The following is a 22,921-nucleotide window of genomic DNA, read 5'->3' on the forward strand; positions in this document are numbered from 1 at the left end:
TTCGTAATCGGTCATAAATTTTTTTGATTTGTTTTTGTTGTTAGTTCAATGCTTTGGTGGAACCGTGCAATCCAATCTTTTTTTTTTTTTTTTTTTTTTTTTTTATTCCGATCGTATCTACACACCTTAATTTTTTGGGTTGCTAACTCAACGGTAGAGTACTCGACTTTTAAGTGCGGTGGCTAGGATATTTTACACATCTGGATGAAGCAACGAATTCGTCCATACCATTGATAGAGTTTGTAAGACCGCGACTGATCCTGAAAGGGAATGAATGGAAAAAACAACATATCGTATCAATGGAGAACTCTGAGAATACTTCATCCTTACTGGATTGGTACAAAATCTTATTTAAAATTTTGAGCGAGGCACAAAATTCAAACAAAGTTGGGTCGAGTGAATAAATGGATAGAGCCCTATGGCTCCAATTATAGAGAAACAAAAAGCAACGAGCTTTTGTTCTTAATTCGAATGATTATCCGATCTAATTCGACGTTAAAAATAGATTAATGCCTGATGCAAGAATGGATGGCAAGAGAAAGAAGATGAACAATATTATTGCCTTTAATTGATATTATTTTTTAAAAGTTAATCTATTTTTAAATTTTTTTAAAAATATTATTTTTATTAATATTAAGACCCAAAAGTTGCTCCTGATTGTGGAAAAACCAAATATAATGAGGCCGGATGGGATGTGGATGTGGTAGGGACACTTGGGTGAGCACAGAATAAGCATACAATTATACCTGTCGCCTCTCAATTCAACTGGGTGATGGCTTAAAAGTTTAAAGACACTTGTATTATTTATGCCTGCCAGATGCGTTCTCTGCACTCACTCCTTCAGGCTAGCTTCAGTATAAGTATAAACTTAACTTTGAATTCCAGTGGCCTCAGAAACAGGCTGAAGCATTGATTGAACCCATATATCCTCGATTACCGTTATCATGGCACATGGCTCATTACATCCAAAGTCCATTACCTACCTTTACCTTTCTATTTTATGTTAATTCCATTTCAACTCACAAGGAACAATGCATTCCCGATTATTTAGTTTCTGAGTCGTAATCAATCAACTATCAAATGGTTATTGATTCATTTAAAACCATTGCTCATTGCAGAGAGATATATATCCTAATTATGAGGACAGATCGAGGTTTTCCATCGGATGAAAGCTTTCTACTTTCTTTCCTTCTCTTCTGCTTTTACAATAAATTAAAACAAGTAGCTAGCACAAACATATGCTAAACTTTCTCAGGCACAGACAAGGAAATCTCACTCGTTAAAAAATAATTAATGGATTCGTGCTGAAAGCCAGGAACAAATGAGCTTCTCCGAGACCGAGATCGTTGAATTTCAGCTTGGATGATAAAATACCTCAGCTTGATTAAATGAAGTTGATCGAGATCCACGCTCTTTTAAGAAGTCACCATACAACTATACAAGTTGATCTTTAATATTACATAAACCTTCATCTATCTTCTATTGGTAAGGCTGACTGAAGATAAAAAAAATGAACAAATAATAAACTTTGTTCTGCGACAGTGGAGCCAAAAACGACGTAGCACTCTATATATTGGCCTTGGCCTAACCCACTTCTCCAAGACTCTCAACTCTACAAACCAAGTAAACAATGGCTACTCAATTCTTCTCCATTTCCTACTTCATTTCTCTGTATGTTGTTCTCCTTCTCTCCTTCTCCCATTTGTCTCTCGCAATCGTCCCTCCCTCTGCTAATGTATCGCAGGATGCAGCTTGCAGATCGACCCCTTACCCTTATTTCTGCAAATCCGTGCTCCCACGAAACGAGAACCGCAATATCACCGACTATGGCCGGTTTTCTGTTCGTCGGTCTCTTTCAGCTGCCAGGAAGTTTCTGGGCCTGGTTGATCGATACCTCAGAAACCGATCCAATTTGTCCCAAGCAGCCATCCGAGTTCTCGAAGATTGTAGGCTTCTTGCTGGACTAAATATTGATTTTTTGTTCAGCTCTTTTAAAACCCTGAATTCTACCAAAATTCTCCCTAGCTTAGAAGCCGAGGATGTGCAAACACTTCTCAGTGCCATACTGACTAATCAACAAACTTGTTCTGATGAAATCCAAGTGACAGAATCGGCTTGGAGAGTGAGAAATGGCATGTCCCTGCCTCTCTCTAATGACACCAAACTATACAGCGTTTCTCTAGCCCTGTTCACTAGAGGTTGGGTTTACAAGCACAAAGGAAAGAGACGGAAACCAAAGCCGGGAAGGAAGCTCATATTTTCAGACATGGAAGTTGTTCGACATGGACACCTACCCTTGAGAATGTCAAGACGCAACCGGGAGATTTATGAGTATGTTGGTAGGAGGAAGCTTCTTCAGAATAGCATGGAGTCTGTTTTGGTGAGGGACATCGTGGTTGTGAGCCAAGATGGGAATGGAAACTTCACTACCATCAACGACGCAGTTGCTGCAGCTCCTAACAATACCAAAATTGACGATGGTTACTTCTTGATTTACATCGTCGGCGGCGTGTACGAGGAGTATGTATCCATCGCAAAAAACAAGAAGAATTTGATGATGATCGGAGATGGCATTAACCAGACTATTCTCACAGGAAACCACAGCGTGGGAGATGGTTCGACTACATTCAACTCTGCAACCTTGGGTAAGCTGATTCCGATCATCAGATCATCAAAATCCACTGCTATCTTTACTTTTATTATCATTTTTTTGACTGTGTTTCCCTCCCTTTTACAGCCGTGGTTGGACAAGGTTTCGTCGCGGTAGATATAACCATCCGTAACACCGCCGGACCAGCCAAGGGCCAGGCAGTGGCGGTCCGAAATGGGGCCGACTTGTCAACTTTCTACAGTTGCAGCTTCCAAGGGTATCAAGATACCCTGTATACGCATTCACTGCGCCAATTCTACAGAGAATGTGACATCTACGGGACGGTGGATTTCATATTTGGGAATGCAGCTGTTGTGTTCCAGAATTGTAATATATATGCTCGGCAGCCTCGGAAAGGCCAAGGTAATGCCATCACTGCTCAAGGTCGAACGGACCCAAACCAGAACACCGGCACATCCATTCAGAACTGTAGTATCAAAGCAGCAGCAGATCTAGTGGCTAGCAATTTCACAACTAAGACATACCTGGGGCGACCATGGAAGGAGTACTCCAGGACGGTGTACATGCAATCCTTCATTGATAGCTTGGTAGAACCTTCTGGTTGGAGCATATGGACTGGTGACTTCGCATTGAGTACGCTGTACTACGCCGAGTACAACAATTGGGGACCCGGATCGAACACCAGCAACAGAGTTACATGGCCCGGTTACCATGTCATCAATGCAACTGATGCCGCCAATTTCACAGTCTCCAACTTCATATTGGGAGATGCTTGGATACCTGCAACAGGGGTTCCTTACTATGGCGGCCTACTATGAGAATACAGAATCACCTGCTGCCCATGTTTACTCTGTTTCCTTTTATTCATCTTATTCCTGCAATTTGTATTGGTGATGGATAAATGCCGAAGGGCTTGTTTACTAATAATCACTTTAACAGCCTAGTTAATGTACTTGAAGAGTATGGAAGTGAAGGAAATGCTTGATTGTCATGGGTTTCAAATTTGAACTCCATTCTTCCAACAGATAGATACTTGGAAGAAGCAATTCAAATCGTAAACCTCCTATATCATTGTACAACATGGCCAACTACCATGATTTACACTGATCTTCTACAGCAGTAACGAGCAACTGAGACGAATAAAGGGTCCACGCCCGGAACTTGTTCGACAGGATGATGCATAGAGACCCTTGTTCTTAGAAGTTGGAAGATCATGATCCCTCTTGGGTAATTGATTTGGATGCAACTAACCTTTTAGAAGGGAAATTTCAAATTTACTCATACTTCCTCTACACTGAGAGAGAAAAGGTTGAAAATTCCCCTGTTTTTGAGATATAGGCTTGAACAAACCCTCTTCATATATGTTTTTGACAAATTGCCCAACTTAGACCCGAGCTATATTCAGGCAGTCCGGGCTGGCACTAATCATGGGGATCACATGTGCGCTCCACAAACGTCCTCCATGCACATCTCAGCATCTCAGCGTGCATCCGGAATATCTTCTGAAATTATCAGTGAGCGATGTTTCCAAGATGTGCATTGGGGCGCCATCTGTCACTATGGGGGCGTAGATGTGAATTCCTCTAGTCATGATACCGCTTTTATCAGATGTTTGTCAGGACCGGCCCGGGCCATAATCGACCCAAGCCTGATATTTTCTCCTTCCACAGGGCGCTTCACTCGCGCCTCACGTGCACATCGTACAATGCATTAGGAACATCTCTCGGAGATGCTTCCAATGCACGGTGGATATGCATGTGAGGCGCCCTTACGTGACAAGCAGATCCCGTTCCCCAATACGATTGTGATTTGTGTTTGTGAGGTCGATTCTTGACTATTTGGGTCCCACCCGACCCGATTTCAGATGGACGGTATATTCTACCATCTACGGATACACATACATATACTGATTAAATTAGGAAATAGGAATCAGTAGACAGGTGTGGGGAGGCTCCGTTATCACCGCCGCAGGGTTGAACCAGAGAGAGAAAGGGGGATCTCTGTCAGTTCCTCCATGGCTGCCTCGTCGTCTTCATCTGATTCTTCGTCTTCGTCTTCGTCTTTGTCTCATCGAGATCGTCGTCGCCGCCATAGACACAAAGACGCTCTTAAGATTCGTAATAAAAGCCGCTCTCGAACGAAGCGCAGACAGAGGCATCACTCATCCGATGGTTACTCTTCTTCTTCTTCTTCATCTTCGGAAGGTTACAGGTACCGTAATTCTTAACCTGATATTCTCCTCCTTTTTCCTCCTTTTGTTCTTTTTTTATTGATTTTTTTTTTTCTGTTCGCGTGTGTAATTTCTTTCCAAGTTATTTTATGTTTCAGCACTGTTTTCCTTATTTTGCAATTATGGAATTGGAATTTTCACCACAGATTTAGGGTTTTGGATTTCCTATTCTAATTTTTGGTTTAACATCAGCAGCTTTCATCAATAAAGTTCATATTGTGATGGGGGGTTTTGTTTCTTTGGTTTGCTTTGACCTATATGAATTTGATCTTTGCCCCTTCAGCGTTTTAGTTTCTTTAGGTGCAATTTCTGGAGAAACCGCTTCCATCCAAATAATTAAGTGACAAAAACATATTCTGAGCTATTTATCCAGGGTCTTAGCTGATAAGATGCACCCTCCTCGAGATTGTGCTGCGGAATCTCAGGAATAGTCGGGCTAGATCCTCAAACCAACCCTTTCCCTACCACTTCGAAAAAAAAAACAAAAAGGTAGGGGATTCTTTATGATCTGCCAAAAGAATTTCGTGCAAGGAAAATTAGGTTTCTTGTTGGTTTCTGAGTGATTGTTGAAGCTTTTTTTTTCAAGGGTAACTTTCATAAAGACAAATGGGGGGTGGGGGATGTACATGGGAAGGTGCAAAATCAATAAGGAACAAAAAGCTTGGATCCCACACAAGGAATTAAAAGGGCAAAGAATTAGCACCATAGAAAAATCCATGTTCACCCCAGATTTAGCTAAAGCATCAGCCATGTGATTCATTTCCCTTGGAGTCCATCTGAATGTACAAGTTAAAGAAGCAGAAATATCTCTATTTTCATCAAGTTAACAAGTCTCCAGGGACCCTTCTCCATGTTGGAAGCCCAACCAATTGTATTTTTTGAGTCCCCTTCAGCAACTAGGGAGCTAATTTAGATGAATTTGGCAACCCACAAGCCAACTAGAAGAGCTCTGACTTAAGCTTCTGAAACATCATCTACACCAACTGGCCCACCAAAATCCCAAATCACATTGCCATCTGATTTGAGGATTAATCCCCCAATGCCTGCAGCTCCTGTTGGCCTGAGAAACTTCTACAACTACATCTGAACTTCAGGTTTTATTCAGTAACAGGCCTAGGATTAAGGGCAGAACTGAGATGAGGACCAAAACAATAAGAATGCAGGACTTGCTGATAAAAAAAAAGAAGAATGCAGGACTTCTTTGACGTGTCTGTCCAGGTCACTATAATTAATACCATTAAGCTGCTTACAAGTTAACACCCAGGAGTTGATCTGAGCCATAACTCTCCCCCTTTTCTCAACTTGCAGCTTGATTATTTTGACAGTGGGAGATTCATTTCCATGTTGCATTAAAATGCTTCTCTAATCCAAGCTCTAATCTAAAAACAGTTCATGCCTACCACACTGAATATCTTCCCAAAAAACATTTTCCTTTTCAATTTATAAAGTAACAGTGACTATATATATATATTTATATATAAACATTAAATGCCTATTAAAGAATACTACTCAATTCTAGATTTTGCTTTTCCTATGAAACATGTTGAGTTTCTGGTTAGCAACTTCCAACACACTGAATGAATATTGATTGTTTATGCAATTCCCTATTGGCTCCTTCTATTTTTGCTGCAGTGGAAAGTGTCAAGAGATTTCTCTATAAGATGTTCAGAACAAGGTTTAAAATTTTGATACGATACGCCCGGTATGGGGCGTATTGTATTGTATCTTTAAAATATAGATATGAGATATGCATGGAAATCGGACGTTTCGTCTTTTTTCATGCGTATGGGACCCGTATTGGGGGTGTATCGGGCGTATTGGTAGCGTATCGGTGAAAAAGATATGGTCAAAAACTAAAAAAAATTAAAGGGGAAAAACAAGCTTCTTTTCCCTGAAATAAGCTTTCTTTCACCCTCAAATGACTCCAAAACTCTAAACTTCATTCCTAAAGTGCTAGATTTGCAAAGGTTTGCAAGAAACAAGTGTGGATAGTTAATGTTTTTTAAAGATTTTTCAAATTTTGAAAAGATATGGCAAAAATTGGTAAAATTTTTCAAATTTTTATAATCTTGTGATTTTTTTTGAATGTTTAAATTTATGTTGATCTACATTTGTTACATTCAAAATCACATTTTTTTTTTGTGTTATCAGTAGATTTATGGAAATTTCATGAAGATATTTGGGGAAAATATAAATTAACAAAAAATTTGAAAAATGTAATTTTTCTCTATCTATAAAGACTAAATATGTTTTAGATCTATGGATTTATCTATCATATCCATAGAACAATTGAAATTTCTTCTTTAATATTTTTTTTTGATTTTTTATGTTTGTAGAATTAAAGAATAAATAAGAATTAATTATATTTTATCATTTGATCACAACAATTGAATATATTATAATTCTATGGGTGATCTATCATATCCATAGACCAATTGAAGTTTCTTCTTTAATAATTTTTTTTTATTTTTATGTTTTTATAATAAATAAATAAATAAATAATTAATTATATTTTATCATTTGATCACAATGATTGAATATATTATAATTCTATGGATGATCTATCATATCCACAAAGCAATTGAAATTTATTCTTTAATAACTATTTTTTGAATATATTATATAATGCTTATTTATTTTTTATAATTTTTGAAAATGAATAATAAATAATAACTATTTAAATAATAAATAATTATTAATTATATTTTCACATAGAAGTTGTGCCAATGCATGTTTTATGGTTGGATAGGAGAGTTTGGTTTTTCCCATCCCATAAAACATTAAAACTTAAGAATTACAATTTATAAATTATAGTTAAGCATAGGATTTGTAATGAAATTATAATTAAGTACAATATATTTCTTCATAAAACCATTAAAATATATTAATTTAATGTATATACAGGTGAGGTCTTATATTTAGTGTTGTTGATGTATTTTATGATTTATTAAAGTATTTATAGTGTTTTCAAGTGTATCTATGTGTATCTTAGTTTTTCTCCGATACACATGCGTATCCAAGGCGTATCCCGATATATCTCTTAAAATTGCCTTTCTGATACACTTGGCGTTTCCAATACCTTGAACCTAGGTTCAGAAATATGCTTTATTTTAAGATCATAAATTAATGGTAATCAAACATGAAAATGCATGCAAATAGATTTTCCATAAATGTCAGTATTTTGTTGAGACCACTGCATTGCTTATCATCTTCATTAATTTGGGTGGCTATAATTTCATTGGCCAGATATGATTCTTTTTGAGCTTAACTTCAAATGGCTGCATTCTATGCAATGTGGAGTAACATAAATCCTGTAAAGATCTTTCACTTCTTTTTATTTTGGAGCTACTCCTTCATTGCTAAGCTCAAAACATGGGAATTGTAGGCTATTTTGGGTGGCCAGTAAGTGTGAGAGAATGAGAGAAAATCTTAATTTTTCTGAAGAAAATCATTAAACAAGAATTTGGTTTGGCCTAAGAAAGTGGGCCAAACCCACTATTTGATTTTCTTTATTTATTAAAGGTATAAAACCTTAGTGGCATTGGAGATCCAATACAACTACATTTGGAGAGAAGTATTGGTTAGAAAATTTAAAGCATTGAGGTTATTTTTCTTGTGGTTCAAATGTACCTTGGAATCTTAAGCATGTTGTCTCATCAGATATATTGGGGGTGGAGGGCTACTCCCAGTTTTGTGTGATAGCTATTCTTTTCAATGATAACTATTTCTTCATTGCAAAACCATCCGAAAATGCAAGAAAATTTAGTGTAAAGTGCAAAATGGGTGCATAGGATTTCCAATAAACATCATTCAAAATGAATATTTTATATTCTTTATCTTTCTATATATATTTTTTTTGACATTCATTTAGTTTCTTTCACTTTCTTATATTCTCTTGGCAACCATAAGGAACCTTAGCAATTGACCTATGATTCTGATATCTATTGCCCCTTGTGCTCCACAGTAGTATAAGTTCTTCTGAGAGTGAGCATGAGGCATCCAATCATTCAAGGAAACACAAACAGAGTGACAAAACAAGAAAGGTGGGTATCTGCCGGGACTCCTATTTTCCATTATTTTTTCTTCTTCTTCCTTGGAGATGTGTATTTCATTTATTTTGTTGGCTTGCTTTATTAAAGACCAAAGAAAAGGACAGAAGCAAGAGCCATCGGCACAAGCGCCATAAGCAAAAAGTTAAAGAGGTAGGCCACTATTCTCTCTGCAAGTTTACCATTCACACATTGGGATATCGATAAATATGCTTAAAGTGGTTATTCTATTCAGAATTTGGTGTTCATATGAGATGCCTTTCTTATTTCAGTTCTACTTTCTGAGTGGCACTTGCATTTGTTGAAGAAGTGGCAGGATTTTATTGATAAAAAAAAGAACGTGTTTGAAATTTTGTGGTTTTGCTAAGAATTGTCTTTGCTAGGCAAGTGATGGATGTTTCTTCTGCTTATTTAGTTGGTGTTTGTTCGTGGTTCAAAAAGGGTGGTTGTTTTTCAGAATCATACAACCTGTTTTTTTTTTTTCTCTCTTTTGTGGAAATGAAAATAATGGGTTTGAACCATCATAGGCATTCTGGTACAGATGGTTCTCATTGTTTCTGAATCACACTGAACCACAACCACCATTCAGCTTTGGTCATACGGCCATCTATTTATCATATGTTAACTGATATATAATATGTTACAAGATGGCCAATTTTTAGTGACTAGATGTTCAAGAAATGTACGTGTGTGTGTGCGCCCGTGTGTATTAAAAATAATATATAATATGTGAAAATAAATATAATAAGTTAAAAGTATATATAATCCAAGGTTTTTAAAACCGAACCAGACAACAAACTGGTCAGGGGTCCAGTTCCTGGGACGAACAGTCCAACCATTCGAACTGAACAGATGGCCCATTTTGACAAAAAAATAAAAAAAAATATAAAAATGGCCAAAACCGTTGGATGGTTCGACCGCCCATGTCAGCGGTTTGCTGACCAAATCAATGGCTTTTGGCGAAATAACGGTTATGGGGTAAAATGGAACCAGTAACTTGACCGATTCCCGGTTTTTCCAGTCCGACCATCTGGTCCGGTCCAGTTTTGAAAACCATGATATAGTCATTGTTTTAAAAGCGCAAGGCACAAGGCACAAAAATACAAAAAAAGAGCTAAAAAATAAAAAAAGTCAGAAAATTCAGAAATTTCCAAAAAAAAAATAAAAAAGCAAAAAAAAATATTAAACATAATATTAATAAAAAATATAAACTCAAATTTCAAAACAAATGTTTTAAAAAACCTATTATTCAAAATTAAAATACATAAACATAACATGTAAAGCGTATTCAAATGAAAGCTTAAAAATAAAATCAAACATATAAAACATTTTCAAGCATGTAAAACCCACAATCTCTTTTTCTCCTCAATTGCTTTACTTCAAGTAGCTAATGTGATGTAAAACATATTACATTTCTGATTCTACAAGCTGCCTTTGTGCCACGCTTCTTGGGGCAAGTCCAAATAAGTCCATGTTAGGGTCTTAAATTCTTAATTTTCATACAAAAAGTAATAATTTTATAATTTTAATTGCCTTTTAAGAAGATATTGTTAAGATGAATGAATGAACAACATTAGAAAATAGGGGGTTCTCGGAAAATTTTCAAAAAAAGCGCAGCCGCTAGGTTCAAGAAAAGCAAAAAAACATAAAATTTTCAAAAGGCGCATGCCTGGGCTAAGGCACAAGGCGTATCAGGTGCACGCCTAGGCACAACAGGCGTGTGCCTTTTGAAAGTACTGCACCTTGGACCTGGGCGAGGCACCTACCCTAAAATGTGCCTCGCTTGTGCGCCTAGGCACACCTTTTAAATCACTGTATATAATTATATATTTCATCATTTATATATATATATATATATATATAGAGAGAGAGAGAGAGAGAGAGAGAGAGAGAGAGAGAGAGAGAGAGAGAGAGAATTTTATACAAATAGGAATATTGGCCCAAGATACATAGAATCACTTTGCCATGTCAACCTTTTTTTTTTAAACCATGTTTTTGTGTTCAAAAAGCTATCTTCCATAATGTTCAAAAAAATGGGGATTTTGCCAGGTTTGGAACAATAGATTTTTTTGGTGGTCCTTTGGAACCATAATTTGCTGGTTCTAGCATCAACAACAAAATAAAAATATCCTTCAGATAACTGGCTGCATTTGCAAACCCAAAGAACACGAATGTAACCACAAACCGAACACCCCCTTAGATGTCCTGTTCAGCTTATTGTTACTATTTGAGAAATTACTATATTTCTTGCTCATACCTGCTGTACAATGTCTTTTCATAATATCCTAGGTCCAATTGATTTGGCTCAAGCTATCTGACTTCTTATCCATTCTTTCCATCTTGTACACATTTGCAGATTTTGTTGCTACAAGTTATTATCTTGTTGGCTTGTGTCTGTGCAATATTAAGAATTTACTAGGATAGATTTTTTGGAGTTTTTTTGCGTGGTTTTTAATATATTTTTTAGTTGAGGTGCTTATATTATTTGCTGCCTGTTTATGGATTGGCTCTTCGACATTGGAGCTGGGATCGGTGACCTGGTGACTGGGGTGCTGGGATTGGCTGGCCTGACTATTGTTTCTTGCTCATGATTCTTCTGGCTATGGGAGCCGTATATAGAAGCAGCAGAATGAGAGGAGCAGCAGCCCTGTGCAGCTGTCCAAGGTTTTTCTTCTTGACTTGTATTAAGAAATTCCAGCCGTTTCAGTTTCGCTCTATATTATTCAGCTTTGGCTTACGTTGATGTCCACTACATCCAGTTCTTAGGGCGTGACAAGGAAGATGGTGTCCGCCGCAGTGCTATATCAGGCAAAAAGGTGAGGCGTATTTTTACTTTTTGTTGTTGGAAGGTCGTGTAAAATAGCTTGCATTATTGATCTTCTTCATTAATCTTTAATTCTTTATTAGATTCTGTTGAAGCTTGAGAAATCAAAGGAGGACAAGCTGGCAGAGAACAACCGCAATGAATTGCTCAAGTTTTTGAATGCTAGTTATGATTGATCAAAATAGGATTGAAGAGGGATTCTGGCTTCAACAGAAACTCTATTTTATTTTTGGACATAATGACCAAACGGCATCTGAAGTTTTTATTATTCACCATGTTATTACGCTTACTTGTCATGTTTGTGTATGCATTGACAAATAATCTATAAGGGTTTATTTTTATATCCTAGGGCTTTTGGTGAAGATCTAAATTGAATACTACTTTGTTCTTCCTCGTGCATTTTGTAGTTTGTATGTGGGGGTCCTTTTTCTTTTTTCTCCTTTTCTTTTAGAAATAAAAGGGGAGATTGTTGAACTTCATTCTGTTTAATTTGGACCCAAAGACCCTACCAGAACCATAGGGGGGACACATCTTCCAAAACTTTGGCCTTGACGGATAAAAATAACAAGATGGATGGATCCCTTTTTGGGGTATGAATTGATCTTTCATGCCAAGTGTCCCATAGGCGATGTTGGGCACCCTTCTGGTTGGCACAAACAGACGTGGGCATTGTATCCCTTGGAAATAGAAGGTGATTCTATGATTCTATGATTCTAAATTTCTATCAATGCTATTAGATGGATCGGAGGCAACGATTGGTTCACTTGAGGTTGCTCAATTATCTTAATCAGGTGAAACAGAAATCGTTCCATGATCATTGAAGTGAGATGGAACCCAAAAGAGCCGATTTAGGTTGCTCATTGTCTTAAGGATTGAATCGGGTTCTCTTGGTATGCTCATGGGCACGCATAATTAGATATATTCTTGGGCCGGGCCGGGCTTTGCTTCTTTATAAACAAAAAGTTATTATGCATGAGCCTGAGCCCGAGTCTGGCTTGACGATCAGGCCTACACAAGTTTGGCCCTATATAAAGCTTGAAGTTTGGGCTTGAGCCCAAAACCCGACTTTGATAGATATTTTATAATATATTAATTATATTATTAATAATATATTATATATTATGTATTATTAATATATATGTTATATTTCTGTTATATATTTAATATTATCGGGCTCGGGCTGGGTTTATTTGAGAAAACTTAAATCCGGCCCGAAAAATAAGTCAGGCTTGATTTTTAAAGCTCGAGCCCGGGGCGTTAAAATTTTGTCTAAGCCCAATTTAATACAAGATGGGCCAAGCCAGCCTGTTAGGCTACTCGACCCATGAATAGGTTTACGCAAGAGTACATATTTGTAGCAAAATAAATAAATAACATACATAAGATCGTTAGCCTTCATAGGGTTTACGATAAATAGTTATTGAGCAATGATCCCTAGTCTATGTTGTTTAGAATATGATGATGTGCTTTTGGTAGCTTTTAGCTAGCAAGTGACTCAGATGCCTAGTTGAACAATTCCTAGTTGGACGGTGGCTCGGACGCTTAGCTGAATAGTTTATAGCTAGAATGTGGCTTGTATGCCTAGTTGAACAATTCCTAGCTAGAATGTGGCATGGATGCCTAGTTGAACAATGATGAGCTGTATTGTTTATTGGGGCGACCTACAAGGAAACAGTGTCAAAGTGCCCGAGTTTCTTTACCCGGGGTGGGCACTCCAATGCTTAAGTTAGCGATCTAGAGATTTTGAGAGAGCTAAAAGCGAGAGAGATAGAGAGTTGCGAGAGCTAAATTGTGCATGTCCCTTCTGAGGTTGAAGGTAAGGCTCTTATATTGGCATTGTTTGGCATGGGCTTCATGCACCGCTTTCGAGATCTTCGGGAAGACGTGCCTAGCTGATCCAAAGTCCTCAGAGGTACTCGTGCACATGGACTAATCTTTGCGCCTTATTCGGTTTCATCCGGAATGTTCGGTGAGGGAGCTGACTTTCAAGAAACCCGGGAGTGATAGGATGCATGCAGAATTGGTTGTTGGCGAGCACGTTTCACAGATCACCACTTGGACCTCAATCAGGTCGGCAAGCCCTCAAGGGATGTCGCTCCTCACGTTGAGGTCACTTCAATTGGTACTGACGAGGTACCATAGGTTGGCCCTAGACGAGGTGCTGCTAGCCGCCTTGTCGGTGTGCCCGAGTTGTGGACGAAGTTGCCAACTAAGTTTCCACTAGGTCGGCGGAGATAAGGCGCCAGGTTGGTGCCGGAGGCAGGTCACCTGGTCAGCGGTAGAGGCAGGTCACCAGGTTGGTGGAGGTAGGTCGCCAGGTCAATGGGGGCAGGTCACTAGGTCGGCGGGGGTAGGTCTCCATGTTAGCGACCAAGGCAAGTAAGTCGCCAGGTGAGACTCCACCATTTTGGCTAAGGCAAGTCATTGCCTAGGTGATGCCGGGTGTCATCCAGCTGTTCTGAGATGCATCTGCCATGATGTTAGTGTTGGGCCAAATCTATTCTCATCAGAATACAAATATCGTAGCAGAAACAACATTTGAAAGAACACTAAACACGAGAAAAACGAGTGACGATTCAAATAATGGTTTGATGAAATGAACAATCACTTCCATTTTGTCCATGGAATTTCTATTTCTTGTCAATCTATACATATTTAAGGTCCTATAGATCTTTACAACGATCGAATGCGCACGGATCAGAAAAAAAAGTGCAAACAAATTAAATATGGAGGTTGAGGTCGAGCGCAACCAAGAAAGATGTGGATTATTGAAGTGGGGATTCATTTCACAATAAAATGAATCCCAATAAACTTTTAAGTTGTGTTTGGTTTGAAGGAAAAAGTAGGGAAAGGAAGGGAAAGGTAAGGAAACCTATACAAGCTTTGTAAAAGTTTCCTTACCCATTTCTAATTTTTTCTTTAAACCAAACATAGCTTTAAAGATTGTAGAATGCTAATAAACTAGTGGAGGGGCCCGTTGCAGGGGCTTGCAAAAAGGTAAATTACTGTAGAGAAAAAATGCCAAGGCTAAATTTTTAATTAAAAGTTTTAGGGAAAAAAAAGATTTAAAATATCCCTGCCCTACTTGATCAAAGTCAAGCTAGGATTGGAGTTTCACTCCACATCCCATCACTATCCTCGATCGGATATCCCTATTAATTTGTGACCCGGCCCCTTGGCCAGTCTAAATATACACCCCAAAAATCGGTTTGTAAATAATTGTGAATAACCATTCGCCTGATCGGTTCAATTAGAGAACTGGTCTCAGTTTTGTATAATCGACCGAACTTTTGCATTCTCACTTTTAGTGCAAAAGACAAAAACATAAAATTGGGCCAAACAGGCCCTTAGGTCCAATCGAATCCCAATCCAACCAAAGTAAAAAACCCTCTTCCATCGATCTCTCCTTTCTTTGTTTGTTCAAACCTAACCTAACACCACCACCAACGCCTTTGCTGATGATCAATAACACCGACGCCATTACTGTTGCCGTTGATAGATCATAACGGACTAGCTCTACCCCTACCGTTAGCATCCGTTAGTGTTCTGTCAAAATCTGTGCATAAATGACACTCGTGAGGTACAATTTTTTTAAAACCCAATATTGCCCTTCATCCTTCTTCTTCACCATCTTCCTTTCAGCAGCAGCAAACCGAGAAGGAGATTGTTGAAAGAGGGAGGTATTAAAAGCATTAAGGAAAAACAAATTATATGCTAATTTAAAGAAGTGCACTTTCATGAGTGATAATTTGTTGTTCCTCGGATTCATTATAAGCAATGATGGAATTAAGGTGGATGAAGGGAAGGTGAAAGCCATTAGGGAGTGGCCGACCCCATCAAACGTCACGGATGTAAGGCATTTCCATGGGTTAGCAACTTTCTACAAGCGATTTATCAAACACTTTAGTAGTACTGTACCTCCCATCACTGAATGCTTGAAAAAGGGGAAGTTTCAGTGGGGAGAAGAACAAGAGCAGAGTTTTGCCCTCATAAAAGAAAAATCATGTACTGCTCATGTCCTTGCCTTGCCAAGTTTTGATAAACTGTTTGAAGTAGAATGTGATGCTAGTGGACTTGGCATAGGGGTTGTATTGTCCCAAGAGAAGAGACCCATTGCCTTTTTTAGTGAAAAGTTATGTGAAGCCAGGAAGAAGTGGTCCACCTATGACAAGGAATTCTATGCTGTAGTTAGAGCCTTGAAAACATGGGAACATTATTTAATTGCTAAAGAATTTGTTCTTTACGTCGACCACCAAGTTCTTAAGTATCTCAGTAAGTAGAAGCAGTTGAGGAGTGATCTGCATGCAAGATGGTCTGCTTTCCTTGATATATTCCCATACAAAATTATGTATAAGGCTGGGCAGCAAAATACAATGGCCGATGCTCTTAGTAGACGTGTCGCCCTCATCAAGACTCTCAGTATTGAAATTCTGGGCTTTGAATGCTTGAAAGACCTCTACGCCCAAGATGAGGACTTCCAACAGGCATGGGAAAAATGTATAAATCGACAGCCAGTAGGTGATTTTTACCTTCATGATGGGTTCCTTATGAAAGGAGAACAGTTGTGCATCCCTTGCACCTCCCTCCGTAAAAAGATCATCAGGGGTCTGCATGGGGGAGGATTGGCAGGCCCTTGGGGGAGACAAAACAATTGAAGCAGTCAAAGGGCGTTACTATTGGCCGAAGTTAAGAAGAGATGTGTCTACTATTTTAAGTAGATGCTATATCTGTCAAACAACCAAGGAACAGACCCAGAATACCAGCCTCTACATGCCTCTACCTGTTCCTACCGCGATTTGGGAAGACTTGTCCATGGATTTCGTGCTAGGGTTGCCCAAATCTCCTAGAAATATGGACTTCATCTTTGTAGTGGTTGACCGGTTCTCAAAGATGGTTCATTTCCTTCCATGCAAGAAGACAACAAATGCAACAGCGACAGCCAAGTTATTTTTCAGAGAAATTGTCCGTTTACATGGGGTACCTAAGACCATTACATTAGATCGAGACACAAGGTTCCTAAGTCATTTTTGGATGACCCTATGGAGGCTATTTGACTCATCATTGAATTTCAGCAGTACAGCCCACCCGTAGACGGACGAATAGACAGAAGTGGTGAATCGGACCCTTGGTAATTTGATTCGCAGTATCTGTAGGGAGAGACCGAAGCAATGGGATTTTGCCATAGCACAAGCCGAGTTTGCCTACAATAATGCAGTCCACAACTCTACATGTAGATCTCCATTCTCCATTGTCTATATGAAGGTTCCTAATCATGCACTGGACTTAGTGAAGCTACCCAGAGTACCCAGTGCCTCGGCAGAACAACTGGCAGAGCAGATCCAGTCCGTCCAAGACGCCGTAAGGCGGAAACTAGAGCAAACCAACGCAAAATACAAGATGGCGGCAGACAAACATCGTCGACACCAAGTATTTGACGTCGGTGATGAAGTTATGGTGTTCTTGAGAAAAGAACGGATTCCCGTGGGGAAGTATAACAAGCTACAGCCTCGGAAGTATGGTCCATACAAGATCATGAAGAAAATCAACGACAATGCGTATGTCGTGGACTTGCCAGATCACATGGGTATTTCTAAGACATTCAATGTGGCTGACCTTCACCAATACCTGCCCGAGACGACACTTGCATATCCCAGTCACGACCCGGGGTCGAGTTATTTCCAAGTGGGTGAGAATGATGGAGGCCCATCTCAAGGTCCATCCCCTCATATAGGCGGCAATTCATGAGATAAGAGTCACATTCAAGATAAATCAAGAGTCCAAGATAATTCAAGAATTCAAGATAAATCAAGAATCCAAGATAATTCAAGAATCCAAGATAAATCAAGAATTCCAGATTCAAGATAAGCCCAAGATTCAAGGAAGTTCAAGATCCAAGGTAATTCCGAGATAGACCCAGGGAGATCGAATGGTGGAGATCAAGGCAACATCCAAGAAGAGTTCGATCCTAGCTAGGAGATTAGATGTTTAAGATCTATCACAATTTTTCTTTCCTAATTACTCTACAATTTCCAGATGTATAATAAATACTGTTAATTCCAAGCTAATAAACACATTTAGTTTTCGCCAACTTTTCTCTCTCCTCAAGAGATTCACGTCCAGCTTCGCTACGAAGCTTGCGTTCGCCCGGTACTTGCATAACCAACCCGGTTTTCATTGCTTTTACGCTGCGTCAAGTAATTTCATAAATGTAAAAAATGTAATTTCATCATATTTTTGGTTTTTAGTTTGATGCAAACAAGTAAGAAGTAATGAGGGATAGGAGATAGGATTTTGTTAAATCTTATCCATGTGAGTATAAAGGTGATAATACAATCAAAATGCCAATTGATGAAGATTCAAATTTAAACAAGTCCTAGCTGATGGAGACCCAATTTCTATCCGGAGTCATGAGGCTACTCGGAAGAAACAAGTGAAACTCAAAGTAGAATGTAGGGAGAAGTAGCTAAAGAAGAGCGTTATTTACTTGCTAAACTATTGCTGGAAGAGATAATAACTAGGTCCTTTATTTATATCGAAAAGTTTCTGCTTGCTTTCCTTGGATTTTGTGCTTTTAGTAGTTGAGCTAATTTTGTGATGGTTGCGACTTGCGGTTGGCATGGTTTGTATAGTTATGAAACAAAAATGGATTCAATTATTCTACAAGCCATTCTTTTTTTGAAGGTTCAAGGGTGGAAGACTTTAATTATACAAACATTGTAGGGTGGTTGTAATGGAAGGGAATATAGTATTAATTCCTTGGTTCAATTATTATAGGACAAACAACAACAAATTTTCATTTTGATTTATTACATCGATTTCTTTGTCGTATTTGAATTTAAAGCATTTATTTTCTACAAAACCAATTCTATTTATTTTGAATATAAAGCATCTTCAGGAGATCATTTTCGAGTCATTAGCCCCTTCTCTGCTCTGCTCTGCTCTGCTAGTTAATAAAAGAAATTAAAAAAAAAAAAGGGTATATATGTGTCTGCATCATTCCATGTTGAGTCCTGATTCACAAGACAATAAGGGGTATGATTTAATGGATTTCAGATGAGATGTCTAATGATGTGTTCTTGTAACACGAATATCAATTTTAATGACAAACAAGGCTGCAAGTAATGGTATCATCATCAATGATGGATGGAGTTAATGAAACCATGCCGGCCATGTGTGAAGAAGGTATTCATCATTCAGTTAATAAAAAAAGAAAACATGGAAGACAGAGATATCACATCCCGGCCATGCGATCAGCTATGGCTAAAGCATTGCTGCATAGATGGTTGAAGAGTTCAGCCTTGTCGCTTATCTCCGAGAACTGGACGCCGGACTGTCCTTTGAATGCTTTCTCGCACAACTCTGCTCTGAACATGGCGGATGTCAGCCATCTGTTCACGTTGTCGAAGTCTTTATTATCCAAAGCGGAGAATGAGCTCTGCACTAGAGAAATTGCCTTTTCGTAATTCGTCGAGCATTCAACAAAGCAGCTCTGGGCGTTAAAATCTTTTGTGGTGTTAGCCAACTTAGAGACGTAGTCGACGATGTAGGTTGCGTTGGACAATGCGTGCTGGAGCGTAATATTCGCAAGATCCCTGATGTTTGCTATTTTACCTTTCGATTGTTGCAGGTCTGAAATGCAGAACTCCTTGTAAATGGCGTGCTCGCAGGTGTTTTTGATCAGATCACTGGCTTCATCAGCCTGAGCAACCGAGGTGGTGAGGGAGAGGGTTATCAGAGTTAGGAAGAAGAAGAAGAAGGAATGTGATGAATTAATGCAGCCCATAATTATGATTAATTTCCAAAGTTATTAAAGATAAAGATTGCTTTTGGGGAGACTTTATTTTGGTCTGAACTGCCTTTGATTTGAAGAAACAAAAGGGTAGGAATTAATATAGGGTAGTTAGTTCTAATTTGATAGATAGTTCATGGTTTTTCTTGTTAAGGGGTGATAGATCAAGACATGAACCAGTGAATGGTCATGCATGTAATACGATACATGCGGTTGAAGCGGTCTCATCGGTTTCTCATCGTTAATTGTATTCGATTCAGTTGACCAACTTAATCACCTCATCACCCATTACTAAATTAATATCTAAATACTTATATATATATATATATATATATATATATATATACACGATATGAATTCATTAGTTATAAAGTTGGTTTGAACATTATAAAATTGGTCTCTTAGCTTTGGAGTTATTTAGGCTATTTTATACATGACAAGTATTCTGATGAGTGTGATTCAATTTGAAATTAATATGATGGTTAGGAAAACGAATTATATCGATTTTACCATGAAAAAAGCGAGGGTAGTTTTGCATTTTAAAAGATCCATCTTTTGAACTCAAGTGGGCTTATGAAAGATCAACTTCTAATGGATCGAATCCAACACTGGTACTAATTCGTAATTCTACGTCAGCTACTAAGGGTCAGATATAACTAAGCTAGGTTGAAGTTTAAAGGCCACATTAATAGACATAGACAAAGAATTTGATGCCTTCAGCTCCCACTGATTTCTCCTCTGTTTATTAATTTGCTTCATTTTATTATGCTTCTTTGCTGTTGCGACGACCTACATGCCAATGCTACACTCAACTGTGTAAAATGGAATTTTTCTGTTTTTCTTTCTTTATTTTTTGCTAAAATTTTCGATAAATATTTATATTTTAGGCCTAATGCCAATCTAGTAGTCGAATTTTTAATTTACGGCAATTCAGTAGCTAGTATTAACTTACCGTCAGTTAGGGCCATCATGTTTTATTATACCAAAACTAACCTTTATGATAATATTTGGACCATTTTACCCTTTTTCTTTCTTTGTACCCTATTCTCCAGACCGACCGTTCATCATTCCGAGCACGCGCAGGTGGTTAGGTGTTAATTTCAATCAACTCCAACTGTTTATTGACGAAGAAGGTGGTAAACTTACCCCATTCTGTCCCTTTTTCTTGAAACTGGGTTGAAGGAACGACAGAGGAGAGGAGGAGAGTAGATTGACTGACCGTTAATATTCGTATCTCGTCGGAGTCGAACTACCCAGTAGTCCGGAGAACTGCCCGTTGAGGGGGTCGGTTTTTCATTATTTGAATGTTGACACGTCGTTCACCCAAGCATGTGACTTGCCACGAACTCCACAGCATTGTTGCAGGGTTAGACACGCAAGGCTGCCATGGTGAAACATGTCGACTTTTAACCCTCTCTTCCCCTCCCTCTCATCATAACAGCACTCAGTGCTCTCTCATTATTCACACTTTCTATGTTTCAGCCTCTGCCTTGTTCTTTCTCAGAGAGTATCTGTTCTTGCTTCTATACATAGAAGATGAGCAGTAATTTGGAAACTCAATCCCTCCTCGATGAGATCCAGGGCTTTGACAAGGGGTTCTTGTTCGATCTTGGCTATCTTCCTCTCAACCGTATCGTAGGGAGTTTTGTCTGGGGTATTAATTCCCATCTCTCTCTCTCTCTCACATAACGGTACTGCATTTTTTTTAGATAGGAGCAGTTCAGACGGTCTCTAGGGAGGTGTATTTCATCGCCATTGAAGGTACAATGGTTGATACTTGAATGTCGTATCTGCTTTAACAAAAGTCTGCAGTTGCGAAGCCAAAAATGTGGGGATATTGGTCTTTGTTGTTCAGGAGCAGGGACAAATTCTAATGGTGCTCCAGTTGTCACAGGGACCAAGAAACAACGGTTGCCAGAGCTCAAAGGTAACCAATAAAAACAAGAAAATCTTCTTGGCCTTCATCACTGCATCTACATGAATCACGTACTCTTACATGGTTGTTGTTCGTATACACGCGTTGTGTGGTGGCCGTTGTTGGTTTCTACTTGGATCTAATCGGCTGGGCCTAAATTGCTCCTTTTCCTTGGTTTTTCGTGGTTTTGCAGGAGAAACCGATAGAAAATCTTGGGAAGCAATGGTAAAGCTGAAATCCTAGTTAACATTTTACTTTACCGGTAGTCTGGTACTAGAGTTGTCACGTTTCTATTTTCAATTCACATTATAACGGTTTGGCTCCCTACCCTGCTGGCAGTTGTATATTTTCCTCTCTACCGCCGGTGGTTCTAAAAAATCAAATCTTGCATCAAAATCAACCAGAAGTCAATGTTATATAATGACAGTAAAAAAGCATAGAAAATTATAGAAAAATAGTAAAAAAACCATACTCTGGTTGTCTCCTTCGGCGCCAGCAATAAGAGGTCGTCTTCTCCGTCAATGATTGAATTAAAAACAGGGGGCACCAGCAGCAAATGCGATTTGTTCCGGCGACTTCTTCCAAAATACACGGAGAAGATCTTCGTATGTTGTCTGGTGGTGACTTTGTCGATTTCAACTTTTTCAGCGTCATATTGCGCTTGACATCATCGACAGGAGGAACTGGTTTCTTCCACACTTCAACTCACAGAGTGGGTGAACAGTGAGTGGTTCCCACTTGTTTTGGGGTCATTTTGAAAAATAATCCATACATTGGTCGAAATCGCAGAGATGGTTATATCATTTTACATTTTAACAGTAGGTGTTGGATTGTCACAATTTAGGTACTAGTTCGAATACTAGAGGTATTTATAGGAATTTTCCCTTTTTTCTGAGCTATAAATGAAATAGTAATGGACAAATATTTTCTTTCTTCCGTATTTAGAGGTGAGAATGAGGTTAATTTGACTGTCATTTGTCGATGAAAGAAATGGACAAACCAACCCAACTTTCGGTCTTTTCCATCTTTGATTAGATTTTTATTACCCATTAAATTCGGCCATTCCCACTACTTTCAGTTGCTTCCAGGCCCGTTCGTAGCCGTGGGCCCCCAATTCTAGACGTTGACATGCATTATCAAAAGCCTATCTCTCTTCCTCTCATCTCATGGACAGTTGCGCTCATAATTTTGAAGTAGGTTGGTTTTCTTAACGTCATTAATTTTGAGGTTGGTTGGTTTTCTTACATCATCCGTCCTTCGCTATGTTTAGTTTGAAGGAAAAAGACAAGGGAAAGAAAGGGAAAGACGGAAACCTATATAGTATATAAAAGGTAGTATATACAAGGTTTGACTTACCCTTTCTTTTCTCACCTTTTCCTTCAAACTAAACACTGTAGGGTTGTATTAAGTTTCAAGGAAAAGGTAGGAAGAAGATAAGAAAACCCTTACAAGCTTAATAATAAAAGGTAAAATTAAAAACTTCTCCTAAATCTTGAAACCCCC

The 22,921-nt window shown here is 38.5% G+C and overlaps 3 protein-coding genes and 1 long non-coding RNA gene across 4 annotated transcripts; 3 read left to right on the plus strand and 1 right to left on the minus strand.

Annotated features, from left to right (window-relative positions):
• The first annotated feature begins 1,153 nt into the window (after nt 1-1,153).
• Nucleotides 1,154-3,613, plus strand: LOC104606202 (putative pectinesterase/pectinesterase inhibitor 7). The gene is made up of 2 exons (XM_010271292.3): nt 1,154-2,645; nt 2,738-3,613. The coding sequence occupies exons 1-2, from the start codon at nt 1,631-1,633 to the stop codon at nt 3,427-3,429; spliced, it is 1,707 nt and encodes a 568-aa protein (XP_010269594.1). The 5' UTR covers nt 1,154-1,630; the 3' UTR covers nt 3,430-3,613.
• Nucleotides 2,936-12,057, plus strand: LOC104606201 (uncharacterized). The gene is made up of 6 exons (XM_010271291.3): nt 2,936-4,822; nt 8,806-8,884; nt 8,981-9,043; nt 11,510-11,554; nt 11,650-11,706; nt 11,798-12,057. Exons 1-6 carry the CDS (start codon nt 4,626-4,628, stop codon nt 11,888-11,890), a joined length of 534 nt encoding a protein of 177 aa, XP_010269593.1. The 5' UTR covers nt 2,936-4,625; the 3' UTR covers nt 11,891-12,057.
• Nucleotides 12,058-18,945: 6,888 nt separating this feature from the next.
• LOC104606247 (pectinesterase inhibitor-like) lies at nt 18,946-19,497 on the minus strand. The gene has a single exon (XM_010271343.1). It carries the CDS (start codon nt 19,495-19,497, stop codon nt 18,946-18,948), a length of 552 nt encoding a protein of 183 aa, XP_010269645.1.
• Nucleotides 19,498-20,687: 1,190 nt separating this feature from the next.
• On the plus strand, nt 20,688-22,435 carry LOC148800773 (uncharacterized). Its single transcript, XR_016085479.1, has 2 exons — nt 20,688-21,430; nt 21,612-22,435. It is a non-coding gene; the product is annotated as an uncharacterized LOC148800773 (long non-coding RNA).
• The last annotated feature ends 486 nt before the right edge of the window (nt 22,436-22,921 follow it).

Source organism: Nelumbo nucifera, chromosome 4 (assembly GCF_055504915.1).
Source record: "Nelumbo nucifera cultivar China Antique chromosome 4, China Antique-T2T, whole genome shotgun sequence".
Taxonomy (NCBI): Eukaryota; Viridiplantae; Streptophyta; class Magnoliopsida; order Proteales; family Nelumbonaceae; genus Nelumbo; species Nelumbo nucifera.